Source organism: Podarcis filfolensis (assembly GCF_964270895.1).
Source record: "Podarcis filfolensis genome assembly, chromosome: 17".
In the NCBI taxonomy this organism is placed as follows: Eukaryota; Metazoa; Chordata; class Lepidosauria; order Squamata; family Lacertidae; genus Podarcis; species Podarcis filfolensis.
The window spans coordinates 25,721,576-25,739,472 of NC_139621.1; the positions used below are offsets into that span (position 1 = coordinate 25,721,576).

Below are 17,897 nucleotides of genomic sequence, written 5' to 3' on the forward strand. Positions count from 1 at the left end.
TTAGCATATGCAGCTTCAAATATAGATTTATTCAAAACCTGGCAGACCTTTTGGAAACAACTTATACAATAACAATATAATTTATATAGTGCTTTCAGACCTTCAGAATAGCTTCACACGCATTACTAAAATCCCATAAGATACATTACTGTTACTATCCCCCATGCTGCAAATCGGGAGAGGAGGTTGAGAATAGTGGCTTGCCTAAGCTCCCTGGTGATTTCACTAGGGACTTCCTCATTTGCATGCACCAGCTCTATGGAAAAATATTATAATGAAGATGAGCTTGTTTTCTACAGAAACCTGCTGCTTAGGAAGTTTTTAAAAATGGAATTTTGCTTGCATATTTCATACACAAGTAGCCTAAGTATGATCTACTTACCAGAATATCAAGAAGCAGCATAGGGGCTTTAGAACAATATTTTGGAGTTTGCAAACCTCTGTAATACCATCCTAGGCTATTGGTGTTATGCAAGTGTAAAAATTTCAGGGGGCTCAGTTTGGCTGACAGTGTGTTGAGATGCCAGATTCTATTATTCTACCACTTGTCATGTTTTATATCTATGCCATTCCTTTTATATCTTATATATGCACCAAAGTTGCATGAAATAGCTGTTGTCTTTAAATACCAACTGGAGAGTTGCATTAGATCACATCACATCAAGGGCTAACATGACCCCATAGGCACTTCTTCCCTTTTTGGAATGCTGTGTCCTCAGGCTGTAACACAAATTGTTTCTGAAACTCTCCTGGGCTCTTTTGAACATGTCTCTCTTTTCCAATATAGGTGCGGTTAAGAAAAGTGCACCTGTGTACACTTGTGTCTGTTTTGCTATTTATAAATATCTGGCAGCTTTGAGTACACAGTGAGGATCCTTGGGAAAACAGCATTGGTTAAGGGAGAAATTGCCCTTGGACGAAATTCACCTTTGATCAATGCTATCCACCTCACCTGTTGGTTAAAGGGGCACGCCCTGCTGTAGTTTACAGATTATGATGGACTGATCCTCTATGGCAAAACTTTATCTCCAATAATGCTCTTAACCTTTGAAGGGGATTGGTCCTTTACAGTTTAGAAAGCTTTGGGGAGCATTCGACAGGTGTCTTAAAAGATAATCCCTTTTCAGCTAAGCCTAAAATGTTTGCTTCCCTTTGTCCTCACTCCCAGTCCAGGCTGACTGTAGGGTGGAAAAAATGCCAGTTTTCTGAAAAATGCAAAGTTTGTGCTTTACTATTGAATCACAGCCCTTCCCCTATGATTTAATGGGCCTTACCTCTGAATAGAATTAAACATTGATTTTGGTGTTCTCCCTTTAATGTTTCGTATGGAATTACATTTGAGTGGGGTGGTTGTTGCTGTTCTAATTATATTGTACTTTTATAAACTGTAACCTGCCCTGGGATTTTTCTGGTGAGGGGGGTGGCCAAGAAATATTGTTACTACTAATAAACATTTGTCCCTCATGCAAAGGTTCTTAGTCAAGCTATAGAGCATGGGTGGGGAGTTTGTGGTCCTCCAGATGTTATTGAATTATAACTCTTATCGTCCCTGACAATTGGTAACAGTGGCTTAGACTGATGGGAAATGGGTTTAATATAATCTGGAAGGCTATAGATTTCCCACCCCAATATAGAACATTTTTTTGTTCCACCTCTCCTTGTTACTCAAGAGGTTACTTATGGGAATGGGTCACTGACTCTTCCAGCTGACCCTTAGGTAAAGTTAGTTGGAAACAGGGTTATTTTTTAATTAAAAAAATCCTTTCAAAATATAGGTCTTTTTTGTATGTACTGTCATCCAGACAGGGTTTGTTTTAAGTTTGTGTGGGTGAAAAGATGTGATAGTCACCTCCTTTGTACACTTTGCACCATCATCTTAATACACAGGATTTCAGTTTAGTCATGCAAAACCAAAGTTGCTAGCAAGAAAAATAAGCTGGACTAAAATTGTTTATATCTCTGTAGTGGGTGAAATATGGTGCAAGTGAGATGAGATCATAAATGCCTTCTCCATCTGCTCAGTGCATCTTGTTAAATCATTAACAGTAACATAATAAAAAGCAATCACAAACATAATGCTTAAAATTAAACGTCATGAACCATACAAATCTTGGAAAAGCTGGCCAGCTAAGTCTTGCATATCTTTCAATGAGAAAAGTGCATTCCTGCACTTTATCTTGGAGCCCATCTCAAATCCAAAGCCTATCACAGAAAAGGCCCTGATATTGTTTGCTAAAATAATTTTAATTGTGGGCTGACCTGCTTATCATAAAGGTGTGCACACACTCACAAAGTCACTTGACTTTGGACTGTGGTTATCACAATATGCAGAATGATGGCAAGTACTTGGGTGTCTCATTAAGCTGTTCTGAATATACCATAATAGGGTATAGGGTGGTGACTTGAACGTTCCTATATTTGGGAGTCTTTCAGTCCAATCCAAACCCAAGATCTGCCAGGATGAGTGAGTTTGTATTTGGGTCTTGGGCTTGCCTGGCTAACCTGGGGCTAAGATAGCATAAATCCCTCAATTTAGCTCATCCAATGGAACTGAGCACTGGCAGAACATGGCCTTAATTCCTGAAAGGGCATTCTGTGGGTAGGGCCAGGAGCGACTTGCACCTGTTTTTAAACCCTTTCAGCTCTGTGACGTGACTTAGCAATGCAGTGGAACTTAGCCAACACCAATGGTGGTATATTTCAAATTCCTCCTGAACAGAGTTTGGAACAGCAGTAACTAAGTGCTGCTTTCTGTAGTTAGGTTTGGTCCGTTGGTCACTCACCCCCAATGCAATGGCATGTACAGTATGGACACAAGGGAAGAATTGCCCTATTAACTTTTGTGTTGAGGAGTCTGCATGCATCACGTAATGGAAAATTGTCTTCTTCAGAACATGGCTGAACTGCTGATGTTTGGAAATTTAGATGATGCTTAAAATGCAGAATCTCGAGGTTACAAACCATGAATGGTTTTCATATAGGTTTTACGCAGAGTAGACCTGTTGGAATTAGTGGACACAGCTTGGCCATGTAAATTCATTTTAGTGAATCTGCTCGAAGTAAACTTGGTTGAAATACTGCCCTCTTTGCATGGATAATATGGTTGTGCAAACAATGTGCTAAGCCTTAGAGAAATATGAGATGTTCTGTTGTTAGAACAGCCTGTCTAAACAAAACTTCATTAGTAGCTATGCTTCTATTAGTGTTTTGTGTGGAACTGCTGCACCTCATGTTTATTAGGCATCCACATTACATCATCCAAGTATTAGCCAGTCTTCCTGTGCTTTCTCTCAGTTTCTTCCATCATTTCTCATAGTGTACAAATCTGACTTATTTGGAGAATTGGAACAGTAATGCAAACTCCATAGGTGTAAGTGATTTTTATTGCTGTTTTCTGCCTCACCATCAGGTGTGCTTTCCATTTATATAATGTATCAGGAAGGTGAACCTCTAGCACCTTAACATGCCTGCACTCTAAACTTTGTGATGGGCCATTTGAGCACCATATTTATTTTCAATCTAAAAATAATTTCTTTATGGTCAGCTGACCACCAATAAAATAAAGTTGTAAGGCAGGGGGTGGGGATCAAAAGGCAAAATCAAAAGGGAATATTTGATTATCCAAGTGAAATAGCTGCATTTAGGAATTTTGCAACTTGCCCTTTGACTGAAGAGTCCTCCAGTACAGTCATACCTCGGGTTGAATGTGCTTCGGGATGAGCGCGTTTGAGTTGCGCTCCGTGACAACCCGGAAATAACAGAGCGCGTTACTTTTGGGTTTCGCCACTTGCGCATGCGCAGACACTCAAAATGACGTCACACGCATGCGCAGAACCGCTGAAACGTGACAAGCAGACGCGCAGACACGGGTTACGTTTGCTTCTAGATGCGAATGGGGCTCTGGAACGGATCCCGTTCGCATCTAGAGGTACCACTGTACTGTATAAGAAAAGATAAACAGATTCTTCAGTATAAACTGCATTTAAAAAGATGTACACATAACTGACGCATGACAAAGTGGCAGTTAAATTTCAGGCTGGCAGTTGCAAAGAATGGTAGAGTCAGATAAAATGATTATTTTTCGTAACTGATATTGTGAATGATGACAGCGAACTTGAGTCAAGAACAAAGAAAGTGGATCCTAAAGCAGCATATCTACTTTTGGGCCACCCTGTATTTAGGAGTAGATAGTCAGTTTAAATAAGGCACCCCATTCATAGAATTAAGACATGGCAAACCTAGTAATGAGGGAGTTTTAGTTAATTCTAAAACTCTTTTCTGGCATTAATCTCTCTCCTGGCCCTTGCAGTAGACCTTAAGGAAAAGTGTGTTTTAGATTGGCAAAAGGGACAAATGCTTCATTTCTCATCACCAATATTTTAGCAACTTTTTTTTTCTTAATTAAACACTTCTGATCTACAATTCCACTCCAAAACATATTGAGCACATTGAATAAATGACCAGCCACCTAATGCTGACTTAAATGGTCAAGGATGTGGCTCCTCTTTTCCTCTTGGATAGCCTTGTGGAAAGAGACACTCCTGGCAGGGACGTTTCTACAAAGGGTGCATGAAAGAGGGTTGATATTCCAACCACTGTATGGAAGGTTTTTAAATGTTGGGCTTGCTGGGTTTCGTGATTTGTGATGGAAGCTTTATGAAACTTGGTTCTTTTCTTTTAGAGCACACAAATCCTTTAAGGCAGAAATATGTGGGAGAACTGCTAAAAATGTTTGTAACCTAAGCTTATTTGTGAACCTACTTGCAAGTCTACTAATTAATCTCCATCAACTCTCTGCATCCCAAATTGCTGGAACAGTTTTGCCTCAAATTTACTTATTTAAAGGCATTTCTAAATCACTTATTTAAAAATCTGTAAGTGGTATTCAAAAATAACATAATATAAAATATCATAAAAATCATAAAGCAGTATCAGAAACACCATAAAATACTTTTAAAAACAGACCATCTCATGAATCTGGCACAGAATTACTGTATTTTTCGCCCTATAAGACGCACCGGCCCATAGGACGCACCTAGTTTTTTTGGGGGGAAATCAAGGAAAAAATTTTTATTTCCCCCCCAGGTTTGCGCAGCCATCCCCAAGCTAGAAGAGGGAGACGGAGCATTCCGTCTCCCTCTTCTGCCTTCAGAGACAGCCTCCCTAGCCTCTGTGGGGCAGCGCACTCCGCTGCCCTGCAGAGGCTTTGCGCAGCCATCCCCAAGCTAGAAGAGGGAGACGGAGCGCTCCGTCTCCCTCTTCTGCCTTCAGGGACAGCCTCTTTAGCCTCCGTGGGGCAGCGGCTTGCCCTGCTATCCCCCGAGGTTGTGGGGCTGGCGGGGGGGAGAAGGAAGCTTGCTTCTCCGCCCTGCCAGCCTCCAGACCAGGTCGAGGAATAGCGGGGTGGCGGCGCTCCGTCTCCCCGCTGTCCCCTGAGCTTTTGGGTGCAGGCTGCTGCCCGCAAGCCTTGCGAGCCTGTGGGACCTCCCGCCGGGCTTGCAAGACTTGCGGATAGCTTCCTGAAGCCTGGAGAGCGAGAGGGGTCGGTGCGCACTGACCCCTCTCGCTCTCCAGGCTTCAGCAAAAGCCTGCATTCGCCCCATAGGACGCACACACATTTCCCCTTCATTTTTGGAGATGAAAAAGTGCGTCCTATAGGGCGAAAAATACGGTAGCTTCTTTTGACCACGAGGGGGGAAATGGCACTCGTATCTCAGTTTCAGATTCTGTTTTCCACATTTCAGCTGTTCTAAAAGCCAAAATACATTAATAAATGTGTACATTATTGTGATAAAGCCATTTTTTAAGATGAGTTTCTATAAGCAGCTGGAAAATATTATTGGAAAGCTGACTTAGCTGTAGAAATAACTTCAGGGAGAGTGTGTAAAAGGGGTGGGGGTAAATTAATGGTTGGGTTTGCGGGTCCTTTCATAGTTAACCTTCTGCTACATTATAAGGAAACCTCAACAGTTATTTTGCAGTATAAACTGTACAGACATCTAATTTATGGCAACTCCCCAAATGTTTTTGTGCTCTGTTCTAGAAAGTTACCAGCCTCTGTGCATGCAACTTAAAAACACAGGACTTACAAACATCTCCTTTTTTTAGTGTGAGCCTGTTTAAAGTAATCATAATAACTCATGATTAATATAATCACTAGGATGATTTTGTACCAAACTAGATGCGACATAAAATGCCAATTGTGCATTTTTTTAAAAAAAAACACCTGTCAGCTGGAGATGGCTGATAATTAATTATCAGAGCAGGTGTGGAGAGGAAATTTAACACTTTTCTTCAATGCTTAAAGACTTGAGGGAAAACCCTTTCCTGAAACCAGTACAAATTACTTTTGGGGAAATTTGTCACTGTATAGAGAGGAAATATCTATTGCTGTAAAAAACTCAGAGGAGGGATTCAACATGGGAGCAATCTAATTGGTTTAAATTTCTTACCTCCTTGGACAACAATTGTGATCTGCAAACACAGTTCTTATTTCTGCAAACAGTTCCTGTTTCAGCTGTTGGGACCGAAGAGCAATGGTCCCATAGCACTGATTGACTCTATAGCTTGGTGGGCATTGAAAAAAGAGAGACCTCAACTGGTCCTGTGCATCCATTCTGCCCTTTGGGGTCCTATTCAGATAAGTGCAGTCAGGTGTCTGTGCTGTACATAAACTTGTAGAATTGTTGGATGTGGCATTTCCCTTGCGTCCTAACCTGCTATTTAGAGCGCACCAGCATGCAGAAAGCTATTTATGCACTCTACTACAGAAACTTAACTGTAATTAGCCTTACATCAAACTGTAAATGAACAGCAAGATACGAATGTTTAAATAATCAGTATTCCTAACCAGCATTTTTCTTTTTTTAGGCACTTACACCTAAACAAGAAAGCGACAGACAAACAGCCATATAGCAAGCTTCCTGGTGTTTCACTTCTGAAGCCTTTAAAGGGTGTTGATCCAAACCTTATCAACAATTTGGAAACCTTCTTTGAATTGGATTATCCCAAAGTATGTATCAACAGTCTTCTTTTTTTAAAAGCTATCCTCTTGGTCTTCTCTCTTGCCTAATGGAATATTAAAATGCATAATACTTCAAAGCAGCCTTCTCCAACCTGGTGCCCTCCAATGGTTGTTGGTCTCCAGCTCCCATCAGCCCCAAACAGTGTGGCCAATGGGCTGGTGCAAACTGTAGACCAGCAACATCTAGAGGGCACCACACTAGGTAGGGATGGCTGCTTCAGAGATGGTGTGTGTTTGTGTGTCCTGTAACCCTTGTGGATTACTGTCAGACGTTTTGCATCTGTAACTATAACCAAAATAGGTTGTAGCACGCATCTAATTCCATACCGATAAATGGACTGGACGATTTGTTTTCTATGCCCCCGCTGGGTAACAGGCCTTTGGAGTCAGAGTGCATAACAAGCTTACACTTGTTCCTGCATGGTTTGTTGGACTTGAGCTACTTTCATTTATGTATTCTCCTCCAGTACAGAATACTGTGTTTCTCAGAAAGATCTTTTGCAGAAGCACTAGGAATAGAGTTTTTGCCAGCCCAGCTCCAGTTCATTTCAGTGGGTCTGGCAAAAGTGATCAGTGAATTTTAATGACTTTATGCACCAGTAATCCATGTTTTACTTTTATTTGTGCTTGATAAGATAGCTAATGTTGTAGATGAATAAATTCCATATAAGTACAGTATTATGTAAGCTCACAGATGTTGACAGTGTCTTCCCAGAACTTGTGATGTGAGTGCGGGGTCAGTTGTTTCTCTTACTACATAAAACTTGTTCAGACCTGCCTACTATATGCTTTGAACTGTAATTTGCTGGCCAAGTGCTCTTACTCACATCTGTCTTAGCTGATACTGACCTATATGAACTGAAGGAATTCCCCTGGATGAGCTAAGCACTGTAGCATATAAAGTTACAATGTGCTACCCGGAATCGTGGCAATATCTGACAATCCCTCAATTCATTTTCTGGGATACAGATGTCTTGTTCTTAATTTCATCTGTCTTTTCCCTTTCTTTGCAATTTTATTTTTCTTGGTTTTCTCTAGTGCTTAAAATTGCGGTAGCAGTGATTGGCTTGTTTCCTAAGAGAAGGGGGAAAGTCCTAATATCATGAAGAGCTAATTTGAATAAGTGCAGTATGAGAAGAGCCATACTTTATTTCTTTTTAGATATTGCATTATATTTGGCCCAGATTCTAAACTTTTATTTATTGCAGCTTTGTATAACATCACAAGTTTCTTAGAATTGTAGATAACCCCAGGGGTCATCTACTCCAGCCCCCTCAATGTAAGAATCAACATTCTGAGAACAACATTCTTCAGGGTTGTTGTTTTTTAAATGGAAGTATTTATATAATGCCCTCTATATAAATTTTTTTTAAAAGAACACTAAAAGCAATGGAAAACAGTAATTAAAATGATTGGCTACTCAAAACAGCTATATTTGCCTGTTAGCATAAAGTCTTCTAGCTTGAAAGTCAAATGCACGGTTTCTCCTAAATCTCCTGGGAAAATGTTCCACAGTATGGGACTGTTGACTTTAAATTCCTGGCTTCTGGCTGAGGCTAATTGGGCCTTTGTAACATTGGGGGGGGGCGGGTGGACTAACAGCACTCCTCCAAATAATCTCAGTGACTGAGCTAAGATAGAAGGGCCCAAGCAGTCTTTATGGTATTTTGGACCTAAGTTCAAATCCAAGTGATGGTGACATTTATTGTAATGGTAGAATTTTAGAAAGGTGAGTCAGTTAAACATTATTGTCTGCTATCAAAAATGCTGATTCAGAATGTTAAGGTCAACCTTCCCCATCCCCATTCACATTTATGCAAAATCAATACTTAAGGATAATTTGCAGTATATACTTTATGTAGAATATATCTAGCCTCGTTAGCTTACCCATCTTAGATATGATTATTATTTTTTCAGCAGCTTTTTGGGTAAGCAGGAACTGTATAGTGATATTTATGTTAAAATCTTACTCACCTGAGCTCTCTTCTGGGAAAGTAGTTGAATTATATCCTGAGTAAAATTAAGTCTGCACTATTACTCCATGTCTCTTGATTATTTTTCCTAATTGGAACAAAAGATATAGTCACATCCTGAAATGAATGAATGCATTTCATTGGTTTCTGGAGGGCAAGGGGAAAGGGCTTGATGGCTGCATTATTAGTGGCTGAATTTGTGAAACCATCAAATAAAAGATTATCAAGAAAAAAAGGGAAGCACTGGCACATTCGGTTTTATATCAGTTTATCTGAATTCTGCTGCTCTAGGATTTCTGTGGCATAGGACTCATGGAAAACAGATTTATTTATTTTTTATTCAACTAGGGAAACTGTTGGGCAAATTATGGCAGCAGTGCACATAGAACTCCTGTCAGAAATGTAAACCTTCTGTGAAGTTCCATTTCTGTTTATAGAAAAGCTCATGTCTAAGGTTTTCTAGAGGAAACAAATGTTATCTTCTCATGAGGAAAGCTTAAGAATATTGCTTTCACAAACAAGATAGTGTAATATCAAATATCTTACATCTTACACCCTTCTCCTTTTTTATTCTTGTCATTACACATTAAACTGTTTTCTCATATATATATATCTCAATTTGCACTGTATCTCTTTTCACAGTTTGAAGTGCTTCTTTGTGTACAAGATCATGATGATCCTGCCATTGATGTGTGTAAAAAGCTCCTTGGCAAATATCCCAATGTTGATGCGAGGCTATTTATAGGTGAGTGAGGAAAGAGTTCTGTCATGCTGTTGCCTTTGAATAGATTGGACCAGTTGGCACAGAACCCAAAAGATTTTTTAAAAAAGCTTAATATGTTAATATGCAAGTACTGTTGGTCAAGAAGTTTGTAAAGCATTCTTGCTGCAGAGTTGAAGATCAGTAAATCAAATTCAAACAGCGCTGAAAATAACTTTTCTGTGCAGGTGACTCCTTCCATATAAATCTAGAATTAAAAGATTCCTACCATTTTGAAATGTATCTCTGTCATACACTGTTCCAAATGGAAATAGCTTGAATGCCCTATTTATTTATTTATCTATCCATCCATTCTTGTATGTGTATACTGCCCTTCCTTCAATATATCCCAGGACATTTCACAGTGATATTTAACAATAAAGTACAATTATATAATTAAAATAGTACAAAACATTTTTTAAAAGAAATTGAGTTTTCAGGAAAGCATCCATGTAGCAGTAACAATTCTGGATCTGTGTTGACAATGGCTGCTTTCTTTAAATTTTAAAGAAATCTGCAGTTTCTCTTCTCTAACCACTCCTTTTGTAAAATGTCTTGCAAGTATATGTGGAAATCAGCTGTGGAAATGCAGCAAAGGTGTTTGCAAGCATGTTTGCTGTAAAGGATGATATTATTCTCAGCTTTCCAACAAAATACACTTAGTGGCAAAATAGAGAAGTTGACCATGCCCCTTATTGCTTATTGTAGTATCAGCTGAGCTGTTTAGTAAATAGAAGATGATGGGCTTGATTTGTACAGCAGCACCATTTAAGAGATGTGGATGCACTTAGTGAGATGCCATCTTATCCATGCTTATGTCCCTGTGTTGCTTGCTGCAGGCATCCATAGACGCCTGCAGATTATGCAGAAACATCCTAGAGCTCTATCACTGATTCCCAATCCCAGTCTTACTCAACCCATCTTTACGCTGATGTTGGAATTGGCCTACTATTGTCTCCTCAGCTAGATCAAAATGTAACATTAAGGTTGAGAACCTGGTCAGATAGCAGAGCATATTAACGTTGAGCTGAGAAGTATCCTTTCATCTCCATTTTTGTTTGCAAAGTAGTATCACTGGTGCAACTGGGGAATTTTAAACCAAGACTTAATGGCTTTGTTGGGTGAGTGGTGGTGGTTTAGATAGCCGTACATATTAATTAGTTTGCTTGTGAAGCACAATTTTAGCATTTCTGTTCTCACCCTGTCCCCCACCATCATATATTAGAGGAAAGAAAGAAATGTAAAACAGTTTGCTAACCCTGTAAAAAGAAAGAAAAAGTTTCACATTTTAAATCATAGCACCATCTTGATTACAGAATAATAATAATAATAATAATAATAATAATAATAATACCCCTCCCATCTGGGCGGCTCCCAACAGAATTAAAAGCACAATAAACCATCAAACATTTAAAACTTCCCTAAACAGGGCTGCCTTCAGATGTCTTCTAAAAGTCAGATAGTTCTTTATTTCCTTGACATCTGATAGGAGGGCATTCCACAGGGCAGGCACCACTACCGAGAAGGCCCTTTGCTTGATTCCCTGGAACTTACTCCTGGTGCCCTGATGCCAGTGCTTTTTTTCTGGGGGGGATGCAGGGGTACGCACACCCCTAAACATTTTTGTGAAACTAAGTTTGGCCTCATTGAGGGGCAGTATTTCAATATGAGTAGGAAAAATGAGAACACCTCTAAACATTTATTTTTAGAAAAAAAGCACTGCCTGGTGCTAAATATGCTTACCTGAGAATAAGCACCATTTTGTTGCAGAAAAGGGTGGTATGTTTTAAAGCAAAAAGAATGAAACGAGCACCTGTAATTCTGTCTCTGACTATGAAAGAACAAAAGTATGCTGTAGTCCTGGTGGGCCCTAGTGTCAGCTGAGCTGCTGATGCAGGATCTGCTGATACAGGGCCTGTTTGTTGCTGTCCCCACATGCCAAACTGGTGGTAATTTAGGAGGGCTCCCAACCTGAGCTGTAGTTTTCAGCCCTCACTGCACTACTGAGCAGTATATTCCGAAAACATATGCATGATTTGTGCAAATAACAAAAATTTTGTTTTTTTCAGGTGGGAAGAAGGTTGGAATAAACCCAAAGATCAACAATTTAATGCCAGCCTATGAAGTTGCCAAGTATGATCTCATATGGATCTGTGATAGTGGTATAAGAGGTAAGTGTGTACCATCAGCAGTAGTAGGTTTTTAAAAAATGTTTCCTAATTACATGCTCTTAAAGATCTTGCTGCTGTTTGAACACTATCCATGTACATAGCACTTGACAGAGTCAAGTAAGACAGGTAAAAAAGACAGCAGAATTTAGAATTCAGATTTCAGAGTAACTGGTCAATAGTAGGGCATAGACAGAAAGGGGTAGGGAAAAGCAAGAATAGCGTGGTTCCAATGTGAACAAGTGAAGTTGTGTTAAGTTTAGAGTATTTTGTCTTTAGGGATGCGGGTGGCACTGTGGTCTAAACCACAGAGCCTAGGGCTTGCCGATCAGAAGGTCGGCAGTTCGAATCTCCGCGATGGGGTGAGCTCCCGTTGTTAGGTCCCAGCTCCTGCCCACCTAGCAGTTCAAAAGCATGTCAAGTGCAAGTAGATAAATAGTACCGCTCTGGCAGGAAGGTAAACGGCGTTTCCGTGCACTGCTCTGGTTCGCCAGAAGAGTCGTCCACAACTGGTATTATAAGGAATGGCATGTAAATGGAAAATAAGTTCTCTCAATTTACAGCATGGATTAGTTCTGCTGCCAGCTTTGCTTTATGTATTACACTTGGATGAAGCTTGAGTAATAAACCTGTATTTTCTTGAATCAGCATTAGAGTAGAACATCTTGCACCTTTTGCTTGCTGTATCTAGTGTAGCGGGTGCATCTTGTGAAATGTTTTTTATGGCCCAGTGTTTTGCTGTAGCTACTGGGATACTGAAATCCACCTCAGAAATAACCAGCAAGCTTCCTCCTTTCTTACTATTGCTGTTTCAATCAAGATCTCATTATGGTAGGTGTCAGCAGGCTGGCCAGAGCTTTGGAAGACACATTACTTAACCAACTATCTGACAAAGTCTTCTAGATCCAACACTTCCAGGCCTGAGCAACACTTTAAGCAGTTGAATTTGAATTTTAGTGTTTGCCTCTTACTCTTAAAATTGAAGCGTCTGTAATGGTTGTCTTTATCTTCTGCTGCAGTGGGGGACAGACCTCCAGCCCACATGCCTCCTCACCTGCCCTGCACCTGATGTCATACTGGATTTGAGGTGTGGGCAGATAGAGACATGGAAACATGGGCTAAAGCGGTGCTGATCAGTGATTGGCAGTGCTTACAAAAAGCAGAGCAGGGCTTTGTAAGTTCCACAGATCAGTTGATCATCAGTGCTTGCCTTAAAGTCCATTTGGAACTGTAATTTGGATTCAAACCATGCCTGCAAACAGAGGAAAATGTCTGTCTGCAGATGCAGTTTGAATCCAAACTGTGCCTGAGGATGGACTTCAAAGAGGGCCTTTAAGTGTGCACTGTCAGTCAGCTGATTGGTGCTGACAGTATACCTGTGAAGCAGCATGCTGTCAGCACTGATCAGTAGTTGATGCCAAGAGTGATCCCTTTTGAAGCTGTTGCCTGACTTATTATGTCAGGTGACTGACAGGTGGGTGGGGGGAGGTAAGGATCCAGGTCCCAACCCTGATTCTAGTATTCCCCCCCGCCCCACCCCGTGATTTCAACCTAATACTCATATTCAGATTATTGTCACCAACTATAAACAAAGAGTAAAGGATTTCTTGGAATTATCACTCTTTCCTGTTACTATTTTGCGAACAATATGTAATAATCTACTGCTGTTTGAAAACTTGGATATTATTGAGAAGACCAATATTTTACCAAACATATAAGGATTGTATCTAGTGGTGTTGCTCAATGGATGGTAAATCTTCCATCAGCAGAATGGGAGGGAAGCCACTTTAAGCAATTCCCTTCTCCCCTGAGCTCCCCACCCCCATAAATCTTCTGCAGAGGGTTGGATGCCCTTCAGAGCAAATTTAGGGATGGGGAGTAGCTGAAAATGGCTTCCTTTACCATTCTGTGGACAGAAGCTTTCTGCCAGTTAAGAGACACAATTGGGATGTAAATCCATAAGCTTTTAAAAACATTAATCCATGGATGTAAACCACAGTCACATTTCATTTTTAGTAACGCCAGATACACTAACTGATATGGCCAATCAAATGACTGAAAAAGTTGGACTGGTCCATGGCCTGCCCTATGTTGCAGATAGACAGGGCTTTGCTGCCACTCTAGAACAGGTGAGTTTCTTTTTGTCCTCTTCATTTCTTTCCAAATTGTTCCACTCCTCCTATTTTATATACTTAATTTCCATGAGTTAGTCACATTTTCAAGCTCAAAAAGTATAGAAGAAGCACTGCTATTTGAGTAGGAAAAATGTGCATGACTAATAACAGGTTTTTGGTCTTTCACTTCTATTGTAATCAAAATTCCAGTTTACTTGTTATCGTTGAAGAATAAACACATTGAAATGTTTTATTGCTTGCAATTCCATATAGAAAAAGGATAATAGCAGCAGCCCTTTCATCTGGGCTTTCAAATGACATTTAAGTGAGAAATCCATTAGAATTTGTCTTTTTTCTCTTGTCCACATGTCGTTTGTTTTGTTCTTCTGTGCCCTGTATTTTTGTGTAAGCAATATATGGGGTGAGAGACCATTAGTCTACACTCTTGAATTCTGATCTACTGGTAGTTAGTACAACAAAGCCTGTAACATTTCCTTTAGGTGAATTGTTATATTTGCGGACATGACTGAGATTTTGCTCAGGGGCAAATATACTAGACTTAATTTATGTGCAGTGGCATGGAGCAGTAAAGGAACAAAAGTTTCTTTAGCGGCTGCTGGTCTAATCACAGGGCATTTGTTGCTTGCTTGATTTGATGTTTCATTGCTTTTTGTGTTGCTGTTCTAACTTTTCTGTCTTAACACTTTTTGCCATGGAAAGCCTGTTTCGGACCTGACACTTTATGTCAAAAAATGTATTGTTTAGTGTAATTTCAGATGAATGTTACTAAGTGAAAAGAAACATTTTGAGGCATTTCTTTCCTTGTCTGCATCCAACTCTTATCTGTCATACCTCTTTTCCTCATCTTATCCCTTGTCATCCTTCTCCATTTTTTCTACTATAAAACTCTTGTTATAGAAATTTTGCTCAGGCTACTGTAGCAGGTGCTACAGCTTCTATCCTGTCTGAATAATGTTGACCTTCATAGATCTATACCTGCCATTTTAGCATGTGATAGATCTCTGATGCTCTAGCTTTATGGATCGTAGAAGGAAATTTCCTGAGTAAGGAAAGTTGCATTTGGGATTCCTGCAGTGCTTGCAGCAGATGTTACTATAGCTATAAATGGTTGCATAAGGGTAAGATGTTTCTTTTCAGAGCGAAACTTTACAAACAGTTGCAGAATTTCAAGATGACTAATTATGCATCTGTCTCTGCACTGATTAGAATTCATAATGATTGGTAAGCAAAGAATGCAAGTCTTAAAGAAAACTGCCATGATAGGAGAGAACCATAGATGATTACTTAGCCCTGCCTTTTTCTTTTAACAGGTATATTTTGGCACTTCCCATCCAAGGACATATATTTCTGCCCATGTAACTGGTTTCAAATGTGTAACAGGAATGTCTTGCTTGATGAGAAAAGATGTCTTGGACCAGGCTGGAGGACTCATAGCTTTTGCACAGTACATTGCTGAGGATTACTTTATGGCCAAAGCGATAGCTGACAGGTAAGATGATATTCAGATAAAGTTCTCCTTGGAGTACATTATTTCAAGCTGACTGCATGCTTTGCTTAAATTTCTTTGCATACGTAGTCAAGCCCAGCCATAACCCACAGCCTTCATGTTATTGGTTCATGCCTATTGGATTGTATCCATTCTCAAGAGTAGACCTATTAAAATGAATAGCTGTGATTAACTTGGCCATTGATTTCAGCAGGTCTACTGTTGAATATGATTTGTTTGAATACAACCCAGTGACTTCTGAAGCCTAAGTAGTACAATGGAGCACAGTTGCAAGTGTTAAAGGGAGTGAACGAGTAATAATTGACTCACATCAATATAATGCTAAACTGATTAAACTAATCTGTAAGCTATTTAAATAAAGATTCTATGTTCAGTGAAGCTAGTGAACCATTCTTCTAAACCTATTTATAAGAAAGAGTTCACCCTCTGACCATCTGTCATGGATGCTTTAGCTGAGTTTCCTGCATTGCAGGGGGTTGGACTAGACAACCCTTGGGTCTCTTCCAACTCTACGATTCTATAATTCTATGAACTTCTTGACTAGTGTAGCAAATGGTCTGGTTGGTTCATATAAAAATAATTTAAACATATCAACAGTTTCAAAACCAGCAGCAATTAAGACCTTCAAGACAAACAAGCAAATGCGTTTTTAAAGCCCATTTAAACAGTTGTATAGAAGAGGCCACATAATTTGGCAGGGGGGAGTTCTGTAACCAAGGAACAAGAGCTGAAAAGACTTTCTCTCTCCTGCCTGCCAGCTTAAATTGATGTTGCTGTCAGCCCTATAATCGGAGCCTCCAAAGCTAATATTAACATATGGGCAAGCTTACATAGGTGAAGGTACTCTTTCTTCTAACTTAGTTCAAAATATATAGTCGTACCTTGGATCCCAAACACTCTGGAACTTGGACGTTTTGGCTCCTGAACGCTGCAAACCTGGAAGTGATTGTTCTGGTTTGCTAATGTTCTTTTGGAAACCAAACATCCAACGGGGCTTACGGGGCTTCTGATTGGCTGCAGGAGCTTCCTGCAGCCAATCAGAAGCCGCACTTTGGTTTCTGAACGTTTTGGAAGTTGAATGGACTTCTGGAATGGATTCTGTTTGATTTCCACGGTATGACTGTATGTCTTTAAAGTAGAGGTGGGAAACCTCTGGCCTGCAGGCCTTATTTGGCCCACCAGGCCATGTGCAAAGTGCCCATGTGAAAGGTGCTACAATCAGATGATTGGTTTTGTAGAATGCTTTGAAACTAGTTTCACAACATTCAACAATCAGCTGAATATCACATCTTGATAAAGCGTTCCACAATGGAGTCTTGCAGAGCACTTTGCTGGGTCTTGCGAAACCTACTGCAATCAGCTAATTATTGGGTCTTGCGGAGACGATTGCAAACTTGCAGAGTGCTTTGAAAAGCAGTTTGTGAGGCTGTGCATTTACCAACACTGTTTGATTTCAAAATAGTCAGGTGACTGGCAAGTGAGTGGCTTCACCCACCTATCAAGTTTGGCCCACAGGGTGGGGGAGGGGAATCATCTGGTTCCCTGGCCAAACCCAATTCCATCACCAGCACTTTGAACTGAGCTTACCAGAAAACTCCTGGGTGTATCTGCTTACAACTTTGCAGATTAAATCTGCTTTGGAGAGGCTGCTACACTTGCAAACTATATCTGCTTCTGTGAAAAGAAAAGTTATAGCTGTTTTATAAATTCTCCATTATAGTGAATGGGAAGGAGAACAAATTCATCTTTAACAGATCTAATTCTGTCCCAAATAATAAGTTGAATTGAAAAGACAGAGAGTAACTGCAAAACAAATTGGACAGCTTCCCCAAACTAGAGATACAAGTAGAATCTTCTGATCTTTGCATACCCCTAGTAGTAGAGTAATAAGCTACATTCAGAAGCACTGTTAACAGCTATAATAAACATTTAAGAGACGTATTCAGTAAACGAATTTAGTGTTTGTCCTTGACAAGTGTACAGAAGTAAAATGGTCACAAGAACTGTTGCCTGTTATCTTGGTTACATTCTTGGTGTGCATTCATTTTCAGGGGCTGGAAATTTGGAATGGCCACACAAGTTGCAATGCAGAACTCTGGTTCCTATTCAATTTCCCAGTTTCAATCCAGAATGATCAGGTAAAAATTTGAACTTTTTATTATTTCATTTTCTGGTATCTTCAATTGTAGATCATAGTTTTGATCCAATCTGCAGCAGTGCTAAATACCAGTTTACTATTTCACACAAAGTTTTATGCAGGAATTAGCATTAAAAGCAATATATGACAAGAGATTGTTTGAAACATTAACGCAAAGTAATTACAAACTGGG

General features: G+C 39.9%; 1 protein-coding gene and 1 long non-coding RNA gene across 2 annotated transcripts in view; both read left to right on the plus strand.

Annotated features, from left to right (window-relative positions):
- Positions 1–17,897, plus strand: part of LOC310753141 — a 249,930-nt gene that overhangs the window by 19,502 nt on the left and 212,531 nt on the right. The window lies entirely within an intron of this gene.
- UGCG (UDP-glucose ceramide glucosyltransferase) overlaps positions 1–17,897 on the plus strand; it is a 33,854-nt gene that overhangs the window by 8,233 nt on the left and 7,724 nt on the right. Inside the window, exons 2-7 of the mRNA XM_083593744.1 lie at positions 6,871–7,012; positions 9,640–9,742; positions 11,827–11,928; positions 13,942–14,054; positions 15,371–15,549; positions 17,619–17,705. Coding sequence (XP_083449870.1) covers positions 6,871–7,012; positions 9,640–9,742; positions 11,827–11,928; positions 13,942–14,054; positions 15,371–15,549; positions 17,619–17,705 — 726 coding nt within the window. The remainder of the gene's footprint in view (positions 1–6,870; positions 7,013–9,639; positions 9,743–11,826; positions 11,929–13,941; positions 14,055–15,370; positions 15,550–17,618; positions 17,706–17,897) is intronic.